Source organism: Macrosteles quadrilineatus, unplaced genomic scaffold (genome assembly GCF_028750875.1).
Source record: "Macrosteles quadrilineatus isolate MER2022 unplaced genomic scaffold, UCM_ALF_1.0 Scaffold_5__1_contigs__length_97177068, whole genome shotgun sequence".
Taxonomy (NCBI): domain Eukaryota; kingdom Metazoa; phylum Arthropoda; class Insecta; order Hemiptera; family Cicadellidae; genus Macrosteles; species Macrosteles quadrilineatus.
This window is the reverse complement of record NW_026542598.1, coordinates 50,401,562-50,421,362: the sequence shown is the minus strand read 5'-3', so window position 1 is coordinate 50,421,362 and position 19,801 is coordinate 50,401,562. Positions and strand designations below refer to the sequence as shown.

Genomic DNA, 19,801 nt, shown 5'->3' with positions numbered 1-19,801 from the left:
TCATCACATAAATAAAATAATACACAATTTACTAAAAAAATGTGGAGGTATATTTTGAGTTTACATCAAAGCCCATCTTCAGCCTCTGGTAACAACATATCAAGTAAACAATAATCAATAGTTTGTTTACTTGATATGTTGTTACCAGAGGCTGAAGATGGGTTTCGATGCAAACTCGAAATATACCTTCACATTTTTTTTAGTAAATTGTGTATAATTTTATTTATGTGATGAGTAGCCAACAAACCAAGATTAACATATTAGAATAATGTTGTGTTTATTTTAACATTGGCTGAACGTTCTTATTATGCCTACTATGCACTTTTTAGGGGGAAATTGTCTGCAGAGTTTTCTCTTATCACCTCTCCTGCCTTGCTATTCTCTATTTAACTGTGCGGCAGGAAAAATGTTTTCTTATTCTCATAGACTGTAAATTTCTTAATTTCAGACTGTAAAACTGTGAAATAGCCGCAAATTTTACAATTCAATTTCTGTGGGAACATTGCGTCATTAAGGTGGTCTTAAACCTATCAATAAGAAGAACATCGTGACATTTTGTTTAGCTTTTTGTTCCCACCATTTAAGTAATAAATAACCAATTTTTATAGTCTTAATTGTGTGGACTAGCAAGCACAGAATGGAAATGTTATATTCTTTCTGTGCTGGCTGGTGTGGCCCATGACTTTAGTGACTGCTCATGGTACTCAACTATGGCCTATTTGTTTTCGAAAAGCGATATTACAATTATTTACTCCTGAAAATATTTGTTAAGTATATAACATTTTCCTACATAGTAAAGTGGTTGAAATTATCTATTATATTATATATGCAATATTTATGTGACGATTTAACCTAGTTTAGACTTTAGATAAGACAGGCGTGAAAAACGTGATTTCGGCGTAATTTTTGTATCCTGATTTTGTGGACACCCTGCTTGTCCTCCCAATAAACTTGACTTCAATTCACAAATTCCTATTTCAATTTCAAACGTAAGTTATTTTTTGTACTAGAATAAATAAACAAAATGGAAAATGTTGTATTTATCTTACTGTAAATCAGTTTATTGTAATTCTGAACATTGTCTTTTGTTTGGTGTTACTCACATCTGCTCTTGTTGTACAGCCGTATGACCGCAGTGTAGACTGGTGGTGTCTGGGCGCAGTGTTGTACGAGATGTTGTATGGTCTACCTCCATTCTACAGTCGCAACATAACTGAGATGTATGACCAGATACTTTACCAGCCTCTAAGACTGAGGGTCGGGCCAACAGAGGCTGCCAAAAGGATACTGACAGAGGTAGGCTAATGTTCCTGACGTACAGACAGCTGAACAACGTTTAAAATCAAATAATTGTAATGGTTAGCTGATTTCACAATTTTTTTTCTGGTTCCAATACTAAGATTTTTACTTTTTTTCTAAATTCCAGATAAGATTACTTATAATTTCACACCAAATGATAAAATACCAATAGACAAAAATAAAGTTATGATAATGTCATGAGTTGTCTGTGAAGTTGTCACGATATTGTCACAATTGTAGAACATGACTATAAAGTCATTGTATAACATGATATAACTCAACCGAAAAATCCACTACTCGCCTACGCCTATACCAATAATTCATGTCAGCCGCATTGAAGAAAGTCTATGAGTACAAAACACAATGAGGGCTCATCTGTATGAAAAGAATAAACCATTCGGTTAGGATCTCAAACCAGCAAGTAGTGTCTTACAGATTTTCATTTTTAAAGGAATATTATCCATCCCTTTATAAATGGCCCAAAGAATAAACTGCTTAACAACACTAAATATCATAATAAAATTATAAATATGAAAGTTTGTGTGTTTCTTTGTTTAGGGTTCAATCACGCATTAACTACTGGTCGGACTGGGCTGAAATTTGGCATGATGATAGCTCACATTCCTGATTAACATATAGGCCTATTCTTATCTCAAAAATCCTTTCGGGCTCCGCCCCAATGTCTTTGTAGTTTCCCATGTTAACCTTATAATTATTCATATTTAAAAGGAATTAAAGAATTTTGTTAGCCGTGTCAACTAAACAAGTTTGGTTCTATGATATACAAGGTTTACCAACAGGGTGCACTACTATTAGTCTTTTTTGCATTTATGACAACAGCTAATTTGAACTAAGCAGCAATAAAAAGCTGTGATACACACTGTCAAGTAGGATTGTATGTATACATATATGTTGATGTTTTTAATTTAATAACGAATTTGTGATATTGTGCGAATGTTTGATAATATACTTTTTTATTTTTTTTTAAATGCAGTGGTAGAAGAACATTAGGGCTATGGTAGATGTGTTATGCTACAGCATACTGTAAATTAAAAGAACTAGGGATGGACGGGATTGAATTTTTAGTTTAGGACGGAACGGGATTTTTATTTCCTTCCAAATTTTCAGGACGGGATAGGACGGGATTTCTTCCTGTGCATAAAAAGAAAGTCTTGAGTATTGCAGTTACAAAAAAAGACAAACAAAATCTATTTTTACCATTTGTGGCACTGATCTATAAAAACCAAAAAATTGGGTAAAAATTCACAGGTAAAGAAACTTGTGACTCGCGGTCTCGGCGAAATCACTCACGGTCATGTCGCGATCGTCGAAACCACTTCGCCTCCTGCGTTCGCGGAACTATCGTAAACATCTCTTGCGATAGCGGCGTCATCGTCACTCGCGAAGCGGCAAAATCACCGACGATCGGATCAAATCCCATCCCGAAAAATTCCCGAATCAAATGTAATCCCGTCCCAAAAATCAAGAATATTTTTTTTCCAAAAATTTTCCGAAATTTCTGTACCCGTCCAATCGTCCATCCCTAAAAAGAACCCATTGCAAACACAAAGCACGAGTATTGCAATAAACATTAGACTTATACCGCCAACCCCGTAGGAAGGACGGGTACTCTGCTAGTTTTTTTTTATAAAAATATACCTCTGCTTTGAAATAATTTTAAAACACAGCTTAAATACATTTCAAAAGGCTCGTTTTGTTATTTGGGGAATCATTTGTAGTTACTTTTAAAAATCACAAATGTTAATGTTCTGTTCTATGAAAGCTTCTGGAGAAAGACGCATCACAACGTCTGGGGTCAGGTTATGGGGATTTTGATGATGTTGCAAGCCATGAATTCTTTCGATCCATCAACTGGTCAGATCTTCTGGCACGAAAGATCAAACCTCCCTTCAACCCTAAAGTGGTAAGTCTGGGTGTTAATATGGATATCTTTTCAAACTTAATAAAATATCTGGTTAGCTGTGTGAATTTAGTGCTCACTTGATCTTGATAATGAGAAGGCTGCCAGCTATATGTCGAGAAAAGTCCGTCTGTCAGTTTCGAAGCTATCATAGTCTCTCAGCTCTCACTTTTCTTACCCTTAAGGCCCCGTTTATGCACCAAGAGCGGGAGCGGGGCGATAGCGGGCCCGCTCCCGCTGTGAATGGGACTGTTTATGCACGAAGAGCGATAGCGGTAGCGGTTGGTTAAAGGAGAATGGAAGGGGGACACAGCCTTGCCAACTCAAACTCTGCCAAATAATTAACACAACTATTTGTCCTAAGTGCACGTGCGCTCGGGTCAAGTTGGCAACCCTGGCTTCAGCCGCTCCCGCTCCCACCGTGCATAAACAGTCCCATTTGACTCAATGTAGTTGAAAACCGCTCTATCCCAAGCAACCGCTGCGATTTCTAACTACACAGCGGGCGAATTAGAAACCGCAGCGGGAGGTCAACCGCTATCGCTATCGCTCTTGGTGCATAAACAGCCCCATTTAACTCAATGGTGTTAGAAATCGCTCCCGCTGTCGCTACCGCTCCCGCTCTTGGTGCATAAACGGGGCCTAACCCTTAGGAGACCAACTTCCGATTTTTCGGTAGTTAATATTTTTTGCTAAAAAGATAAACTTCTCATATATATTGGCAGTTTAAATAAACCATTAAAAATTTTTAGAAAAAAATCAAAAAATCAACAAGAGCATGCAAGAAATGTTAATGAGGGCTGCTATTCAAAAGTTATAGCATTTTTTCTAAAACATTGCAGAAACTGTTCAAAGTACCCCGGTCCTACGCAGCGCGTCATCTTATCTTACTAATATTATAAATGTGAAAGTTTGTTTGTTTGAAGTTCAATCACGCATTAACTATTGGACGGATTGGGCTGAGTTCAATCACGCATTAACTATTGGACGGATTGGGCTGAAATTTGGCATGATGATAGCTCACATTCCCGATTAACATATAGGCATATTCTTATCTCAAAAGTCCTTTTGGGCTCCGCCCCAGTGGCTCTACAGATCCCATGTTAACCTTATGAGTATCTTCTATATATTAAAAGGCAAGCATGTTTCTTTAAAACCTTTTTTCTCAGCTCGTGTGCATCGCAGGGAAAATCTACGCATACTGTTAGAAATATATTTTCCTGTAGATCTGCAGAATCCCTTTAAAAATTAATATAAGCTCAAAAATAGCACAAAAATGAATTTTAAATTTCAAAAAATTAACATGGGCCTTATGGGTTACCATGCTGGTGACAAAATAACAACGCAATATAAACAGAAAATCAAAACAAATCAAAGAAATTCCAATCACACTTATAAAATGTGTACTGTATTAAATGCACTGCAAACCACGTTGGCATGTGTACATTAATAATTTTTTTGTGTGGTATTTTCACCAGCTGTAAAGTATTTTCATCATCTTAAACATAACATCAAAATAATAACATAAACAAATTTAGTTCTCGGTGGTGGTGAGTCCGATTTTGCATGATTGTTTGTTGTGTGTTATGTCCGATTATTACATACTCACTTTTTGTTTAGTGAAATTTTGATAATTTTACTGTATTTGTTTATTATAAACTTGAGTGACATTCAAGTACCATTCTGAGATACCACTACGGTGAACATTAACTGCCCGGGTAGAAAGAAGAAACCGTAACCGTCTCTATAATATGAGAGTTAATCAACAAGATGTAGTTATTATACCGAATTTGATAGATGGTTTTAATTGTGCGTTAAGAGAAGTGCCTCGGGAGTTTTGTGGTTCAGACATTGGACTTATGAACTTGGAATGCAGCTTTTGCTATGGGAAACACTTCCGGTCCGAAGCCACACATCATGATACGACGGCATTCACATCATGTTGCCACATAGACAAAACTGTTTTACAGCCCTTGATACAAAATGCTTTTTTTCAAGACACTTTCAAAAGAAATCCCTATCACATATTTTATTTACAGCGTGGGGTGAAAATAGAGAAGTCTGTACATTTCATATTTTTGGTCGAGTTACGACCTCTAGTTCATATTTAAAGGGAATTAAAGAATTTAGTCAGCTGTTTCAACTAAAAAAGTTGGTGCTATGATATGCAAAAGCATTAAAAAGTTATATGATTTACCAACAGGGTGCAGCACTATTATTTTTTTCTGCATTTATGAAAACTAATTTGAACTAAGCAGCAACAAAAAACTGTGATACACAATGAGAACTGTCAAAGTAGGATTGTTTGCTGTTATGTTTATGTTTTTAATTTCATGAATAATTTGTGATATTTTGCAAATTTTTAATAATTTGTTTCTCTTTTGTATATGTGAAGTGATAGAACATTATCGCTATGGTAGATGTGTAATTTTATAGTATACCGTAAATTTAAAGTAGCAAACTTTATCAAACTGTCTCCTCCCCCATTGCAAACGCAAAGCTCGAGTATATCTACAATAAGCATTTTATACTTATATGCCAACCCCGTACGAAGGACGGGTACTCTGCTAGTATACTATAAAGTCTGTCTCTAAAGGGTTAAAACATTCACACTGATGTGTTGCGTCCTATGAATCTAACCTACTCTAATGGTCTAAAAGACAAAAAATACTCTAAAGGTTTTTGGTCGATGCATAGCCGTATAAATCTAATAGTACCTGGGGACCGAGCTTTGCTCTGGAACCTTTATCATTACACTATATTATAAGAGTATTCTTTGGTCAATGTAAATCTATCCCAAAAATATTAACTTGCGGTCTATTTTTTCTTGACATCTATTTAACTTCTATTAAAATAATAATATCATAGTTTGCTGAAATAATGAGATAGAAGAGTTTTTAACAATTTGTTTGGTTCCCCTAAACGGCCCGAACTGTAGAAAATACCCATTATTTTTCACGCTGAATTCGAAAAAGGCCATCAGCAGTAAGAAAATCTTCTCACCTTCCTTCCTTTGCCTTTGAAGTATTAGTCACTACAAGAACTTGAACTCGTTCCGAAACCACAACCGGAACCCTTAATTTATCCTAAATTTTTTAAATGTAATAAGTTATAATTTTCCGGAAACTCAGGACTCTTTCCTGAGTCGTTTCCGACTGAAAACGATTACATTTTTTTATTTGGCAAGAAGATCTCAATAAGGAGACAAATTATAGTCAAATTTTTATTAGTATATTCAACTTTTTCCATAAACAATATTTACTAGCAAATGTTGGTATTTTATGTTTTAGGTGTTGGCTATTTTAAGACCAAAATCGCTTGACATTTTATAAATCATCATCTAATGTAGGCCTACACTAAAGTATGTACAATGCTGAAGTATATTGATGGATTAGCTTCTAAAGCAAGTTTAGGCATTGGCATTTGTTGGTTTTGCGACAGGCGACACGCTACGGCATGCTGATCCAACCTTTAACCAACTTAGCTGCAATTCATAACCTATCAAATGAATTTGCCATTGTACATAAGCTTGGCTTCCTTGGATAAAGCCACGAATAGGCATGGTAAAAAATAAGGTTTCTGCGGAAACTGCAGTTAAAATCTGTGGTAAATTCAAACTTAATGATAATATGTACAAAAATGACTCTGTTAATTAGTCACAGTATAAACCTTAAATAATGAATAATAATTTAAGCTTTAATTTAAAATACCTTATGTTACACGCTTTCATAGAACAAATTGTCCTAATAACAACACTGTTATGGTGCATATGGCATAATTAATGAAAATATTGATTGACATCCAATCAAGAGTTAAGTATTTATTTTATTTATACAAAAGACACTAACTTTAGGAATGAGTAGTTTTAACCTTGAAGAATCTTTTGCAGCCCTTGATTGGGGTATCCATTGAAAACTATTTCCTGGATATTTAGTTTTTGTTTTGGCTTGGTTTAGTTATATTACTTAGGCCTATTCACACAAAAATGTAGGTAGCCTAGCTTAGTTTAGGAGGAAAACCCTTGACACTTAAAGTCATCACACTCTTGTGTATGCCTACAGATAATATAGGCTATAATGCTTAAGGATAGATAGCTTTCAGAGCAAATTCAAGTTTTGACATTTGTCGACACATGACACGCTGCAACGCAAACCTTTTAAAACTGTTTAGGCAGTTTAGGAAAAAAATCCCTACACACTTTTCAAAATCATCACACTCTTGGGTACAGATAACATAGGCTATCATGCTTATAAATAGATAGCCTCCAGAGAAATTTCGAGCTGTGACATTTGTCGGTTTGCAACTTTTATGACAGGCGACTTTTATACGCCACTATTTTAAAACATTGCTTTAACTTGTGATATGTGATATGCTTTAACTTGTGATATGTAATATCGTAGCCTATCAATTTGTCAAAATTAGCTCAGTTAGAAAACATATAACCTATTTAAGTAGGCCTATATCTTACAAATTGTACATAGCTAAACGTAGAGCCTGAGCATAGCCCCCTCTTAGAAAAGGCATATGCCTAAAAAAGTTGGGTAGCTAAGCCACACAGGCTAGGTTTAGCTCGACTAAGGGGTAAACGTTTGCCGGGTTGATCCTTGTTGGTGAGTACCAAAAAGGAAACTTATGTATAAACATGGTAGTATATCCAAGTTTGGTTGTCCTCGATATAATTGCACTATTTTATTGGCACTTACAAATGATAGGCTAGGCTGCCCTATAAGTTAATTGGGAGTTCATTTGATATCTAGTCCTAAACTTATAGCCATCTAAAGGCTAACATAACTAAAACCTAACCACAGAGAAGTAATTTAAACATAAACACTCATCCTCTGTAGGCCTAAAGGTTTTTTCAGTGTGGCCTTGCCTAAAGCTACCCACCTATATTTTATTTGGGTTAGGATTAATACATTTTGAGAGTGTCATTATGTACTGAACACACCTAGATGAGGGTATTAGTGATTAATGAAATTATCCATTTATATTAAGCATCCTAAGTAACCAAGTTATCTTAATGGTGTACCCAGTATTTAATACAAAAATTAAGGCTTAAGCCTATGTATATTTGTTTTTAAATGGAGCGAGCTTCCCCATTAGGTGCGTCTTGAAGTTTTTAAAACACATACACGAACTGTACACTTATACACATGGCGAATAAAACATAAATACACGGTAGGCCTACTTTTATTTTTATTATGGACATGTAGACGCGCGTCGGTAGTGTGCCGAGTCTCGACTGAAAACGCTCATTTAAAAAATTAAAGTTTCCCAGCCATATACAACACTGATTCAAGGTCTTTTTCCCGGTTATCAAAACTCAAGAACAATTTCATACACAAAGAATCTCTATTTTCATTCACGGTTATTGCACTTGCGATTAATTAAATCCGTTACCGGTATGTAAGGAAACTCGTTTTTAATCTTACTTGGTTTGGATATGCTTTCAAAACGTGATCGGAAATGGTTGCGGTATTTGTAAACAACATTCAATGTAAACATATCAGTGACAGCTAGAAGAAATAATCTTGATTCGAACAGCTGTTCGTTATTCCATAGATGAATATGTGATAAACATTGGGAGAAAACTTTACAAAAAATCACACAAAATTGGGTTTTTAAACATCCGTCATTTTATTTACAAAGTAGTGACGCCATATTTTAATGGCTAAAGACAATCTCGCCAATCCAGTGAATACATTAAAATGATTTGGAACTTGATAGGTACTCTCGTTTTTCAGGAGAAGGCCGCGTAAAATGGCTCTTGGGCCGTGACAGACAGGAAGACAGACAGAAATTTAGATGAGACTTGTTTCGGTTTCTTTAATGTATAAAACGTAAAAATAACCTTAATAAAAGTTTATGATTCTGAGCAATGTACAGACAAAACTCTAATTTAAACCATTAAAAATATAAAAAATAAGATATATCACTCGTTTATATTGGCAAAAGTATTAAATAAACAGCAATGAAGCTGTAAAAATGAAATGTAAACAAAAGACAAGAATGGCGGAATGTTTTCTCATAAGGCCCATGTTAAATTTTCAAAAGTTTGTACTCATATTATGGCGAAAATAGTTTTTTCCTGGCTATACCACTGGTCTAGAACTTATTTTTGACACAGAACTTAGTTATTCCGTAAATATAAACGTTTTTGTTAGTGCCGATTCCCAGATTGAAGTAACAAGTATTCAAACTTTACTCGTATTATATTGATGTTGTCACTGATACGTGATTCACAATTAACAGTGATATCACGGACGATATTAAATAAGGAAATGACAAAATGCTAGATTAATTTTAGCAGAATAAAACTGAGCTTGTGTTCAATGCAAAACAAAACAACAAACTAAACTTTATTTACCTTTCAAACAATTCAACATATGACTATAAATTTAAATATCAAGACAAAACAGTCTTTTAGAAATAAATAAAACCAGTCCTTCAGCAAAGGTTAATTTAAATGGATATTGAAGTTTTAAAAATAATAGTCAGTTAGGCACAATACGACAACTATCCCCCCTAAAACCTTCAATATCGATTTGAAAAATCTTTAACCTAGACCGTTTTTACACTTGGTCTTCTTCTCCTTCTTCTTTTTCTTCTGGGGACTTGTGTATTTCTCTGCGAAAGTTTTTTTCCTTCCTCTCCCACTACCTTTCTCATTTCTATCAGATTGGTTGATCTGCTGCTCTATCTTCCAACTTCTGAGCTGTCTGAAAATGTCTTCAGTTTCTTTGGCCTTCTCTTCATCTCTTACATTTTGTCCGTTGTGGTCAGGAATCATCTTGCTCCTGCGCGTGATCTTCTCCTCCTGTTCCTTCCCACCTTGCCTGTCCTTGACATTCTTGAAGCAATCATAGCACGCAACATTGATTGCAGGAAACAGTTCCTCACAAGCGGTGGTTGTCGTTTTCCCAGAAGTCTCCAAACGACGCGGGATCTCGTCCAGATCACATATCGTCTCCTCGTCATCATCCCCTTCGTCCACACCACAAGTCGTCTCCTCATCGGTATCCCCTTCGTTCACACCACAGGTCGTCTCCTCGTCAGCATCCACTTCGTCCACACCACAGGTCGTCTCCTCGTCAACATCCCCTTCGTCCACACCACAGGTCATCTCCTCGTCAGTATCCCCCTTGGCCACATCACATGTCGTCTCCTCGCTAGTATTCTTCTCGTCTATGAATAGTTTTTCAGTCCTAAATCTGTACATCGCACTCACTTTCTCGTTGAAGGGCGTAGAGCCAGAGATTGGCCCAATGTCCAACACGGTTTGCTCCGTGGAATCCATTCGGTGATCCGCCAAGTGGTCCAAGACCATACTGTCCTTCTCCACGTCATCCTGCCTGCTGCTCAGCATCGTTCCAATGACATCGATTCTGATCTCCAAACCACTTGATTCATCAGTCACTCCATCTTCCAGCTTAGGATCTTTGATAGTTTCAATGACAGCATCTGACTCTAATGGTCCAACTCTTGTATTTAATTTTGAATCTTTTTGAGTAAATTTTCTTATTGAGGACGTAATTTTATTGTCAATATCTGCCAAATAAGTATCCATTTTTTCTGACTGAGTCTGTACTTGTGTTAAAATCTTCTCTAGAAAAAAACTCACCGGGTCCGCTGCTCGTGGTTGCTGTACCAACTGCGTAGTTCCTCCTACCAGTTGTGGCAACTCGCAGGTGTCACGGTCTTCACCTTCTTCTTTAAGGTCCAGACGAAGGCGCCTCTCCAAGTCACCTCCGCCTCCCGAAGCCGTTAGCCTACGTCCTTCCAGAGCTTTCCCCTGCATTGCCCTGCATCAAATCTACTAGTTGATCTTCTAGTTTTGTCATTTCTTATGTCAGTCCTGTCACGGTCGCCAATTGATGTCGTCACTGATACGTGATTCACAATTAACAGTGATATCACGGACGATATTAAATAAGGAAATGACAAAATGCTAGATTAATTTTAGCAGAATAAAACTGAGCTTGTGTTCAATGCAAAACAAAACAACAAACTAAACTTTATTTACCTTTCAAACAATTCAACATATGACTATAAATTTAAATATCAAGACAAAACAGTCTTTTAGAAATAAATAAAACCAGTCCTTCAGCAAAGGTTAATTTAAATGGATATTTAAGTTTTAAAAATAATAGTCAGTTAGGCACAATACGACAATATATAGGATAATGTATTATGATTGACCTTAAGCTATAGATTGATCTTAACTATCTTAAGCTTCTGGTGCTTAAAATCCACCTTCAGTACACAGGACTTGGAAGACCTTTTACACCTTTTCTTCTCTCTTGACAGTTGTTTTTCCATTATTTTACTAACATTTAAAACACTTCTATGCTAAAGCTAAAAAATAATTTTAAAAAATAATTAGATTTACAGTATAACTTTAATTGCATTACAGAAAGGAGAGCTGGATATGCAGCACATAGATCCCGCGTTTATCCGAGAGTCCCTAGGCTCCATCGGACTGTCCCAGACGAGCGGAGCGCTCACGGCCAGTGTGAGGGAAGCAGACGAACACTTTGTAGGGTTTTCATACTCCTACGCTGCCCCCATCGACTACAACAACGACCGTGCGGCTGAGTTATGATGACGGCCTAGACTGCCCGCGTGCCCTACGTCATAAAGTTACCCGTCGGCGCCAATCATACGAATCTCATACGTCAGTAACCCTAAGTCTGTTGTCGCAGCCCATTGTTATACAGGTATTGTCACCTTTAAGATTTTGAGTAAGATATAAAAATATTAGTAGTTTTACACTGGTGCTTTGTTAGATTTTAAAAAGTGTTTGCAAATAAATATTTAAACTGTTTGTTAAATGTTTTAATAGTCATTTTATTGTCTTTAATTTTTTGAAAACACAAATAGAAGTATCAAGCCTGTATGAAAAAATTGTTAGTGCAGGTTAACATTTCTTACATTCCCACATACCATATCCAATCCATGAGGACTTTGCAATACAGTACAAGACAGATATGTTAGCCCTCTTCTACTTTAATAGATTGGGGCCTGTCTATCTGTATGGTAAGTGGTAGTCTGTAAATAGTGTTAATTTATTGAGAGTATTATGAGCATCCTAATAACATAATCTCTGTGTATGTAATTTGTACATGTTAGTCCTATCTTATAATAGCCAATGGTATTTTACTACAACTATGATTTTTCTTAGTTTAAGAGTTAGATATACTAAAAAAGGGTTTGATATTCCTGGACTTTTTCCTACGGAAGGTAGTGGATGTGGTTATTTTCAGTTGGTGTTAAATGAATAATTAATCAACAAGTAATTGAGAAAAATTGCCTTAACATTAAAACTTATTTAGAAGTGTATTTTTATAGGTCATAGTATGTATTTGAGACTGTTGCGCCTAACACCTGATTTAAAAGACTTTTGTTTTGTTGGTAAGTGATTTTGATTTGATCATGAAAACTACCTTGCAACGGCTGAAATGTAAAAACAGGACAGGATTTAATTTTTAGTTCGGACATGATTCTTATTTCCTTCCCTTTTTTTGGGACGGGCGGGATTTTTTTCTCTGTACAAAAAAAGGTTTGTTTCAAAAATCTTTAATAAACATTATTTTAGATATAAAAAATAGCAAACAAAATCTATTTGACCTTGTGAACTTGTTCCGCGGTCACGGCTCCATTGTAAGAATGACTCGAGGTCACGGCGCCATCGTTAACATGATTCAAAGCCACAGCGTGATCATTGACATTACTCGCGGTCACGGAGAGCCATCATCGACATGTTGCGCAGTCACTGGTTCATCATAAACATCTCCTGCAATCACGGAGACATCGTCATCACTTCCTGGGTTCTCGGAACCATTGTGAACATCTCTCGCAACAGTGTAGACATAGACATCGTCACCCGGCATACCGATCGATTTCTCCCACGATCGCGGAAACGGCATCATTGTCAGTTCCGATGCGGCAAAATTGCCGGCGATTGAATCAAATCTAATGTAAATTCCGTCCCGATGATCAAGAATATTTTTCCCCAATTTTTCCGAAATTCGGAAATCGTCCATCTTCTCACCCTCCTCATCCTTCTCCTCCTCCTCCTCCTCCTGTCTTCCTCCAAATAGTAAACAGTCTAAAGATGGATTTTAATTTCACAGTTTAACTTGAAGAATTGTGATTAATTGTGGAGGGCTATTAGTTTGGTATTTATGTGGCATACAGGGTTAAAGAATTGTTGTGCATACAGTATAACAGAAACTATTGGCTGCATTTACATTTTTATAGATATGTTAGTAATTGAAAAAAAAACAAAGCTTTCTTATAATGTCCACAAACATAAAAATAAACTTTAAAAAAATAATAGAACAGAATGCACTTTTTAGGATTAGAACCTTTAAAATATTTTAATTTATATTGTTAAAAGCTATTTTAGTGAAAAAGAAATTTTTTAAGGGTATTAACTTTACGTATTTTCTATTTTCTATCCCATAACAATGTTTAAGTTATAATAAAACTGCAATACAACCAAATTGTTTTGAGACTCTTCTTGTATTGCAATTGCGAGTTATTGTATTTTCTCATTTGCTTCATTTTCACTAATAAAACTTTTTGCAACATCATATTTTTTATAAATATTTAATTTGCGATTTTGGTTCTTAATGGAAATTGTTGACAAGAGATAGCTAATTAAGTACCAGTAGCTCTTTGATGATTTCTTAAATAATTAAATATCTATTAATTTAGGATTACAGTATAAGAACATAGTTATAATATATTGTAAAAAGGTATAATTTTATTCGTAATGGCTGTAAATACCACATTCATGTGCCCATTATTAATGTGTTGTTATGTCGACTTGTTGTTATGTCAAGGCCTAAGACTTAGCTTAGCAAAACATAGATTGCCTTCTGTAAGTGTTATTGTTGGCTCGCTTATACAGTTGATTTTTATAAAATATTTTTACTGTTCGTCAGTTTTTATTGGTTTCAATTTAGAATGTGTCAAATAAAAAAACTTTTGTCGTGTATTTTGGAATGTTGAAATGTGAGGATAACCTTTTTTCTCTAAAGACAATTTTTATAATAACCTTTTCATCAAAATTTAAATTTTTTGTTTAATAACTTTCCAACCCTGATAGTATTTTTTGTGGAAGATAAATACCATGTAAAATAAGTGTAAGATGTAGTCCACATTACTACAAAAAAGTGTGTAACACTGACTGTGAGTTAGGATATTTTTTAGCTCTACATACCTGACCATTTTATCCATGAATAATGTTAGGCTAATAACAATTTATGTATTAAATATCTAGCTTCTGGCTAATAACAGTTATAAACAAGGCTCTCTGTAAATTTTATGCTATTTATATAAAACGATCTTTTAATAGGAAAATGTTCTAACTATGATAAAACTAATTTATTTCTGCTTGTTACCTCCCCTTCTCTCTAGTCATTGATTCGTCTTTGTAAAATGACAAAATCTATAAATCTACCAGAAAGTTGTAATCGCTGACAAAACCTATTAAGTTATCTTAATGTTAAATTTGTCAAGCTACAGTAAAGAAATTAACTATTGAAAATCTATTGGTAGAGGTAAAACGTGTTGCTTGGAACCTTAAGTAATAAAAATAAACTAAAAAGGATAAATTGAAAATTATATATTTATTAGTAACAAATATATCACATAAAAATGAAAACAAAAATTATTGCCATTGATGATACACCATCAGTATATGATTGAAACTTGTATGAGTGAAGTCAATAAGTCTTGGAGAATAATTCTAATCAAAAGCTTGGAAATAAAGTTTGTACTTTTATACGAGTTTTGAAATGTAACATAAAAAATAAATCATGCATATAACATGTTTTTGCGTAAACCCAACAATTTTCTTGTGTAAAACATTTTATAGAAAGCATCTTTTACATGAAGGTAAATATTTGTAAATTTGTTTGGTATTTAACTTTGACTGTTCAAAACAACTTTCTGGTGTATTCTACAACTTTTTTGTATACATTTTTTTGCTGAAAACCATTTGCAATATTAACTATACTAACTTGTTATATATCACTTGTAGTAAAATACATAGCACAACCCACATTATTAGATTAAATGCAGACACGGTTCAGAAGTGAATCAAAGTGTGAATGTCTCTCATTTTCTTTACCAAAAATGTAAATATTTTCTAGCCATTAAGCTCTTCTTTAAACCAAAAATGGTTGCCAAAAATGTATAACCAAACTTGTTTGTAAATTGACTGATGTAAACTATATCTCAAAAAAGTATTTATAATATATTTACAATATTCCAATTAAAAATGTACTTACTGTCAACGTGTGGTCTGGTATAGTTAAAGTATTATTAGAAATTTTAGCATTTCTGCTTAGTTATTGTTAGTCAGTAACTGTATATTTTGGGTTTAGATTTTGTAACGTATTTTGTATACTTTTTGTGTTTCTTATAATTGAGAGTGTGAACAAACTTATCTGGCAAGGCTAAATATTGTATCCATGAATTAGAGGTGTGCAGACTTAAGTTTTGGATCAGATAAAATAAATATTTTGTAAATAATTGTGTGTGTTATATTAAACATTTAGTGTTCTTTGAGTTTTTATACACTGATTTTTCATTAATTTAGTTTTATCCGAAGACTTGATATCCATAAACACTTATTGTTAACAGTGATTGTTTTGCATCTAGTAGATTTTAACATGTAACCTGCCGATCATCATGTGGCCTTTAGCACTTCTGGAATTTATATTAGTAGAGAGTCAAAAATACGAACCAATTGGGACCGTAAGTAGTTCAGATTACCGATTTGTTCGGATTTTCAAACATAGCCTAGAAATGCCTAATAGACACATAATTAGGCCTATAGTATTAAAAATACAGTTCTAGGATACATTGAATGAAATCAAAATAATGATTTTTGTACTTAGGTATTTTTGTTATATAACTGTAATTCGTTTCTTGAAAAAAATATGAAGAGCTTATACATTGGAAACGAACAAAACACAGACTGGCTCGGTGTGCTCACTCATTGCCCTGCCAGGCGCCGACTTTTTGGCCCGCGAAATTGTAAAACATCTGTTGTCTCTGTGCTAATTCAATATTTTAAAACTCTCAGGGGTGGTTCGGATTTTTTACGTTTCAGATTTTTGACGTTCGGATTTTCGACTCTCTACTGTACTATCATTATTTTTGGCTTGCATTTTGCCCTCAATTGTGTGCTGTAGGTATTCCTCGAGTACCCAACGGGAAATATTGTCTTTATAACATTAAAAAACCACTGACATACACATCTCTATTTTAAATCCAATGTCTTTTTATATATACTTTTGGTTCAAAATATTAAGTCCATCTTGGTCTAAATTTATTTATATATCTCTAACTCGTTAACCTTTGAATAAATTGGAAGCTGCAATCAAATTTTTTTGGAAAAAATTTATAATTTTGTTGGGACATTGCTTATACCTGGGATCTTCACCCCATTCAGATGCCAGAGTCTGACATTTTCTTCAAATTATCCATTTAAAGTGTTACGCTGATAACTTGTAAACAATAAGCATCGAACCTCACAAAGTGCTATCTCTAAAAATTTGTAAACTAAGCAAACACAAATATATGTACTTAGGTTTTAAGGGAGTATGATTTATCTATGGTTTTACTATTACAAATTAAGTTATATGAAATATTTCATACAGTAACTTTTTATCACTTTTATCACTTAACAAGGACAAATTATTAGTTCATTAGTAAATAACTAATACTACAATTTCAATATTTTGTAAAACCCACAAATGTGGTAGTAATAGGTTCTTGATTTTCATTTAAGTTAACCTTAATATTTTTCAGCTCCTAATTAAATTTTAATTACTATTGAGACCCCATTTCATAGTGGTGCTGAATTGGTTAGTTAACGTTGTAAATAAAACCTTTTTTGCTCTAAAATCTGTGAAATTTTTTATGGATTTGTTTTGTTCCTCTTTTTCTGTGATGTCAGCAACTTGTTGATTGAGGTGACTACTTTAAAAGACTGTATATATAAATTCATGGTTGTAGTACCAAGCAGTTACTTAAGATTTTGTTTTAAATATTGTGTTAAATGTCACCCTACCTATTCATCGATATTCAATAATAGTTTGTGCCTTTAACTATTGTAATAGTAATATCAATTCATAATTATTTCAATTTTCTTCTGAATGATTGTGTACCAATACCTAATAGTTTTTTCCTTGTGCAATGAAGAGGAATAGATTTTGCAATACATTCTATAACAATATTTGTATTGTTTGTTGTAATTTCTTACATAACTAATCATAGGAAAACCAAACAATCAGTGAGTGTTCACTTAAATCTAATCTCTTGGTTTCTTGTCATCTGTGTCCATTCTAATTTTAAAAGAAATCTTAAAGTTCAAATTTTAAATCGCCTTTCTTCTAATGAATACATACTACAAGATAAATTTGAGTCAAATCGTTAAATCATGAGACATAAGACAAAAGAACCTAGGTGTTTCGGATTGTTGTTGGGATATTAGTCTTATCTGAAGGGGCTAAACACAAAAACTTCTATTTACAAAAAAAAAGAAAAGAATTTGCTGTTACTTAGAGCATTTAATTTAACATTGGATCTTAAGAAATATTTTTTTCCAATTCAAACTTTTCTTTGTTAAAAACACTCAGTGACAGTGAAATAATTCAATTTTTTGTGTACAGTGAAAGTATTTTGCGTTTATTTTATTGTACCAATAACTCTTTCTCATTTGGGTAAGTCTAATATCCCAACAAAAATCCCTAAAATACAACGTAAATTTGTTGATGTAGTTGTCTTAAAAAAGGCTAAATTAATCCTATATTACTAAGGTCACAAAGGAAACAATAGTGTTATGCTGTTAACTTTGTGCAATATGTTGACTGAACTCTTGGAACAAACAACCAAGTGTTGTAGACTGTAAGCGGTCACCCCGCTGCCGCATTTGTATTATGTATGCTTCATAGATGTTAGCCTATGTCATCTAGTATTTTTATGCCGAGGATTTTCTTTTGTAAATAAATCCCATTCAGTAGCTGTGTTGTGTTATTCACATACGTGATTCTCCTCTTTTAAAATATGTTAAGAAGACCCTAAAATTGTGGTTATTTCACTTCGATGCAACCATGCTGCATGCTGGATAATATCAATACATCTCAATACTAGTATATGGGCATAATGTTTATAGACAGAGGCTGATAAAATGGAAGAAAATTAAATAATTTTCACTTTATGGTGTTGATGGGATAAGAGCAGTGGCGTCATTTGGGGGGGGGGGGGCAGGGGGGGCATTTGCCCCCCTGGTTCCTGGGCTAGAGAAAAAAATATGCTGTACTAGCTAATATACAAATATTTTCTCCTGTCAAATCCTAAAAAGCACGGCAGACAAAATCTTGCCTATTCTTCTACAGTAATTTGAAACAAAAATATTATTTTTTAGTGTCTCAGTAGCACATTCAAATTGATTGTGTCAAATTATTTTATTGATAATAAAATTTGATTTGCTTTTAAGTACTTAAACACTTATGTTTTATCATTGACTATATATACCTACCTGTAGGTATATATAGTCAATGGTTTTATTTAAAAACCAAATTAAACTGTTATGAACTATAGGCTATGAATACAACCGTATTCATTGCTATATAGGTCTAAATGTTGTACAAGAGAATTTGGTCATAAATATAATAACAAAAATAATATTAATACACCATGAAACTATTGATCACGTTTCTTAGATGACTAACCTACCAACATATTATTATGTTTCTGTCTGTTATCAATAATTGTTAGTTTCATTAATTTTCTGCCTAAATTCAAATAAATTTGACTCATAATTTTGTTTTTATTCGAAGTGCTTTTGACAGTTAAAATAAGCTTAAACCCCTCTTTTTTGTTTAAAAACTGTAACATTTTCCAGGGGAGGACCCCCGACCACCCCTCGGTTTACTGGGGGGTTTTCCGTACCCCCCAGTGTTTGCCCCCCCCCCCCAAGGATTTGATGAAATGACGCCAATGGATAAGAGTTAACATGGGGACTCTTCAGATGGTTAGAAACTTGGATACTCCGCTCACAAGGAAAAGTTAATTTCTTCCCCATCCAGTTTCTGATCGATATGGACGGTATAGGTATAGTTTCTGGTGTGAGTTTTCCACAGAATGGGTAAGCTCATTTGCAAATGTGCAAGTACAGCGGATTGATGAAGGTGACACTAACTTAACAAACTACATGAGTTTTGTGTTGTACTCAATTATTGCAAAGGTGGTATTATGTTGCAGTGAGTAGTAACTCGGTTTGTATGTGGTGACAGGTGTTTTTGGGCTGTAGTAAAGTGGGTAGCCATTGGCTATTAATTGCGCCCCCCCCCCCATCTAATTGCCTCGGGTACGATACGAGCGGAAACCTAAGCTGCACGTAAGCGGCGGTGGTTGTTACGATACAAGGGGCACATTTATAACGCTCATCAAATTTCCTCGGTTGTAGGAGTCAGTTTAGTCAAAATTGGCAAACTGTGCTTACCCGCAAGACGTATTGGAACTATTGTTGCTATCTGACAAATGTTCGCCTTTAATGAA

General features: G+C 34.4%; 1 protein-coding gene across 1 annotated transcript in view; it reads left to right on the top strand.

The window, feature by feature from the left end:
* LOC128994152 (serine/threonine-protein kinase Sgk2-like) overlaps nucleotides 1-12,685 on the top strand; it is a 39,341-nt gene extending 26,656 nt beyond the window's left edge. Inside the window, exons 9-11 of the mRNA XM_054418475.1 lie at nucleotides 1,123-1,296; nucleotides 3,083-3,223; nucleotides 11,634-12,685. Of these exons, the coding sequence (XP_054274450.1) occupies nucleotides 1,123-1,296; nucleotides 3,083-3,223; nucleotides 11,634-11,822 (504 nt within the window). The 3' untranslated portion in view covers nucleotides 11,823-12,685. The remainder of the gene's footprint in view (nucleotides 1-1,122; nucleotides 1,297-3,082; nucleotides 3,224-11,633) is intronic.
* Nucleotides 12,686-19,801: the final 7,116 nt, after the last annotated feature.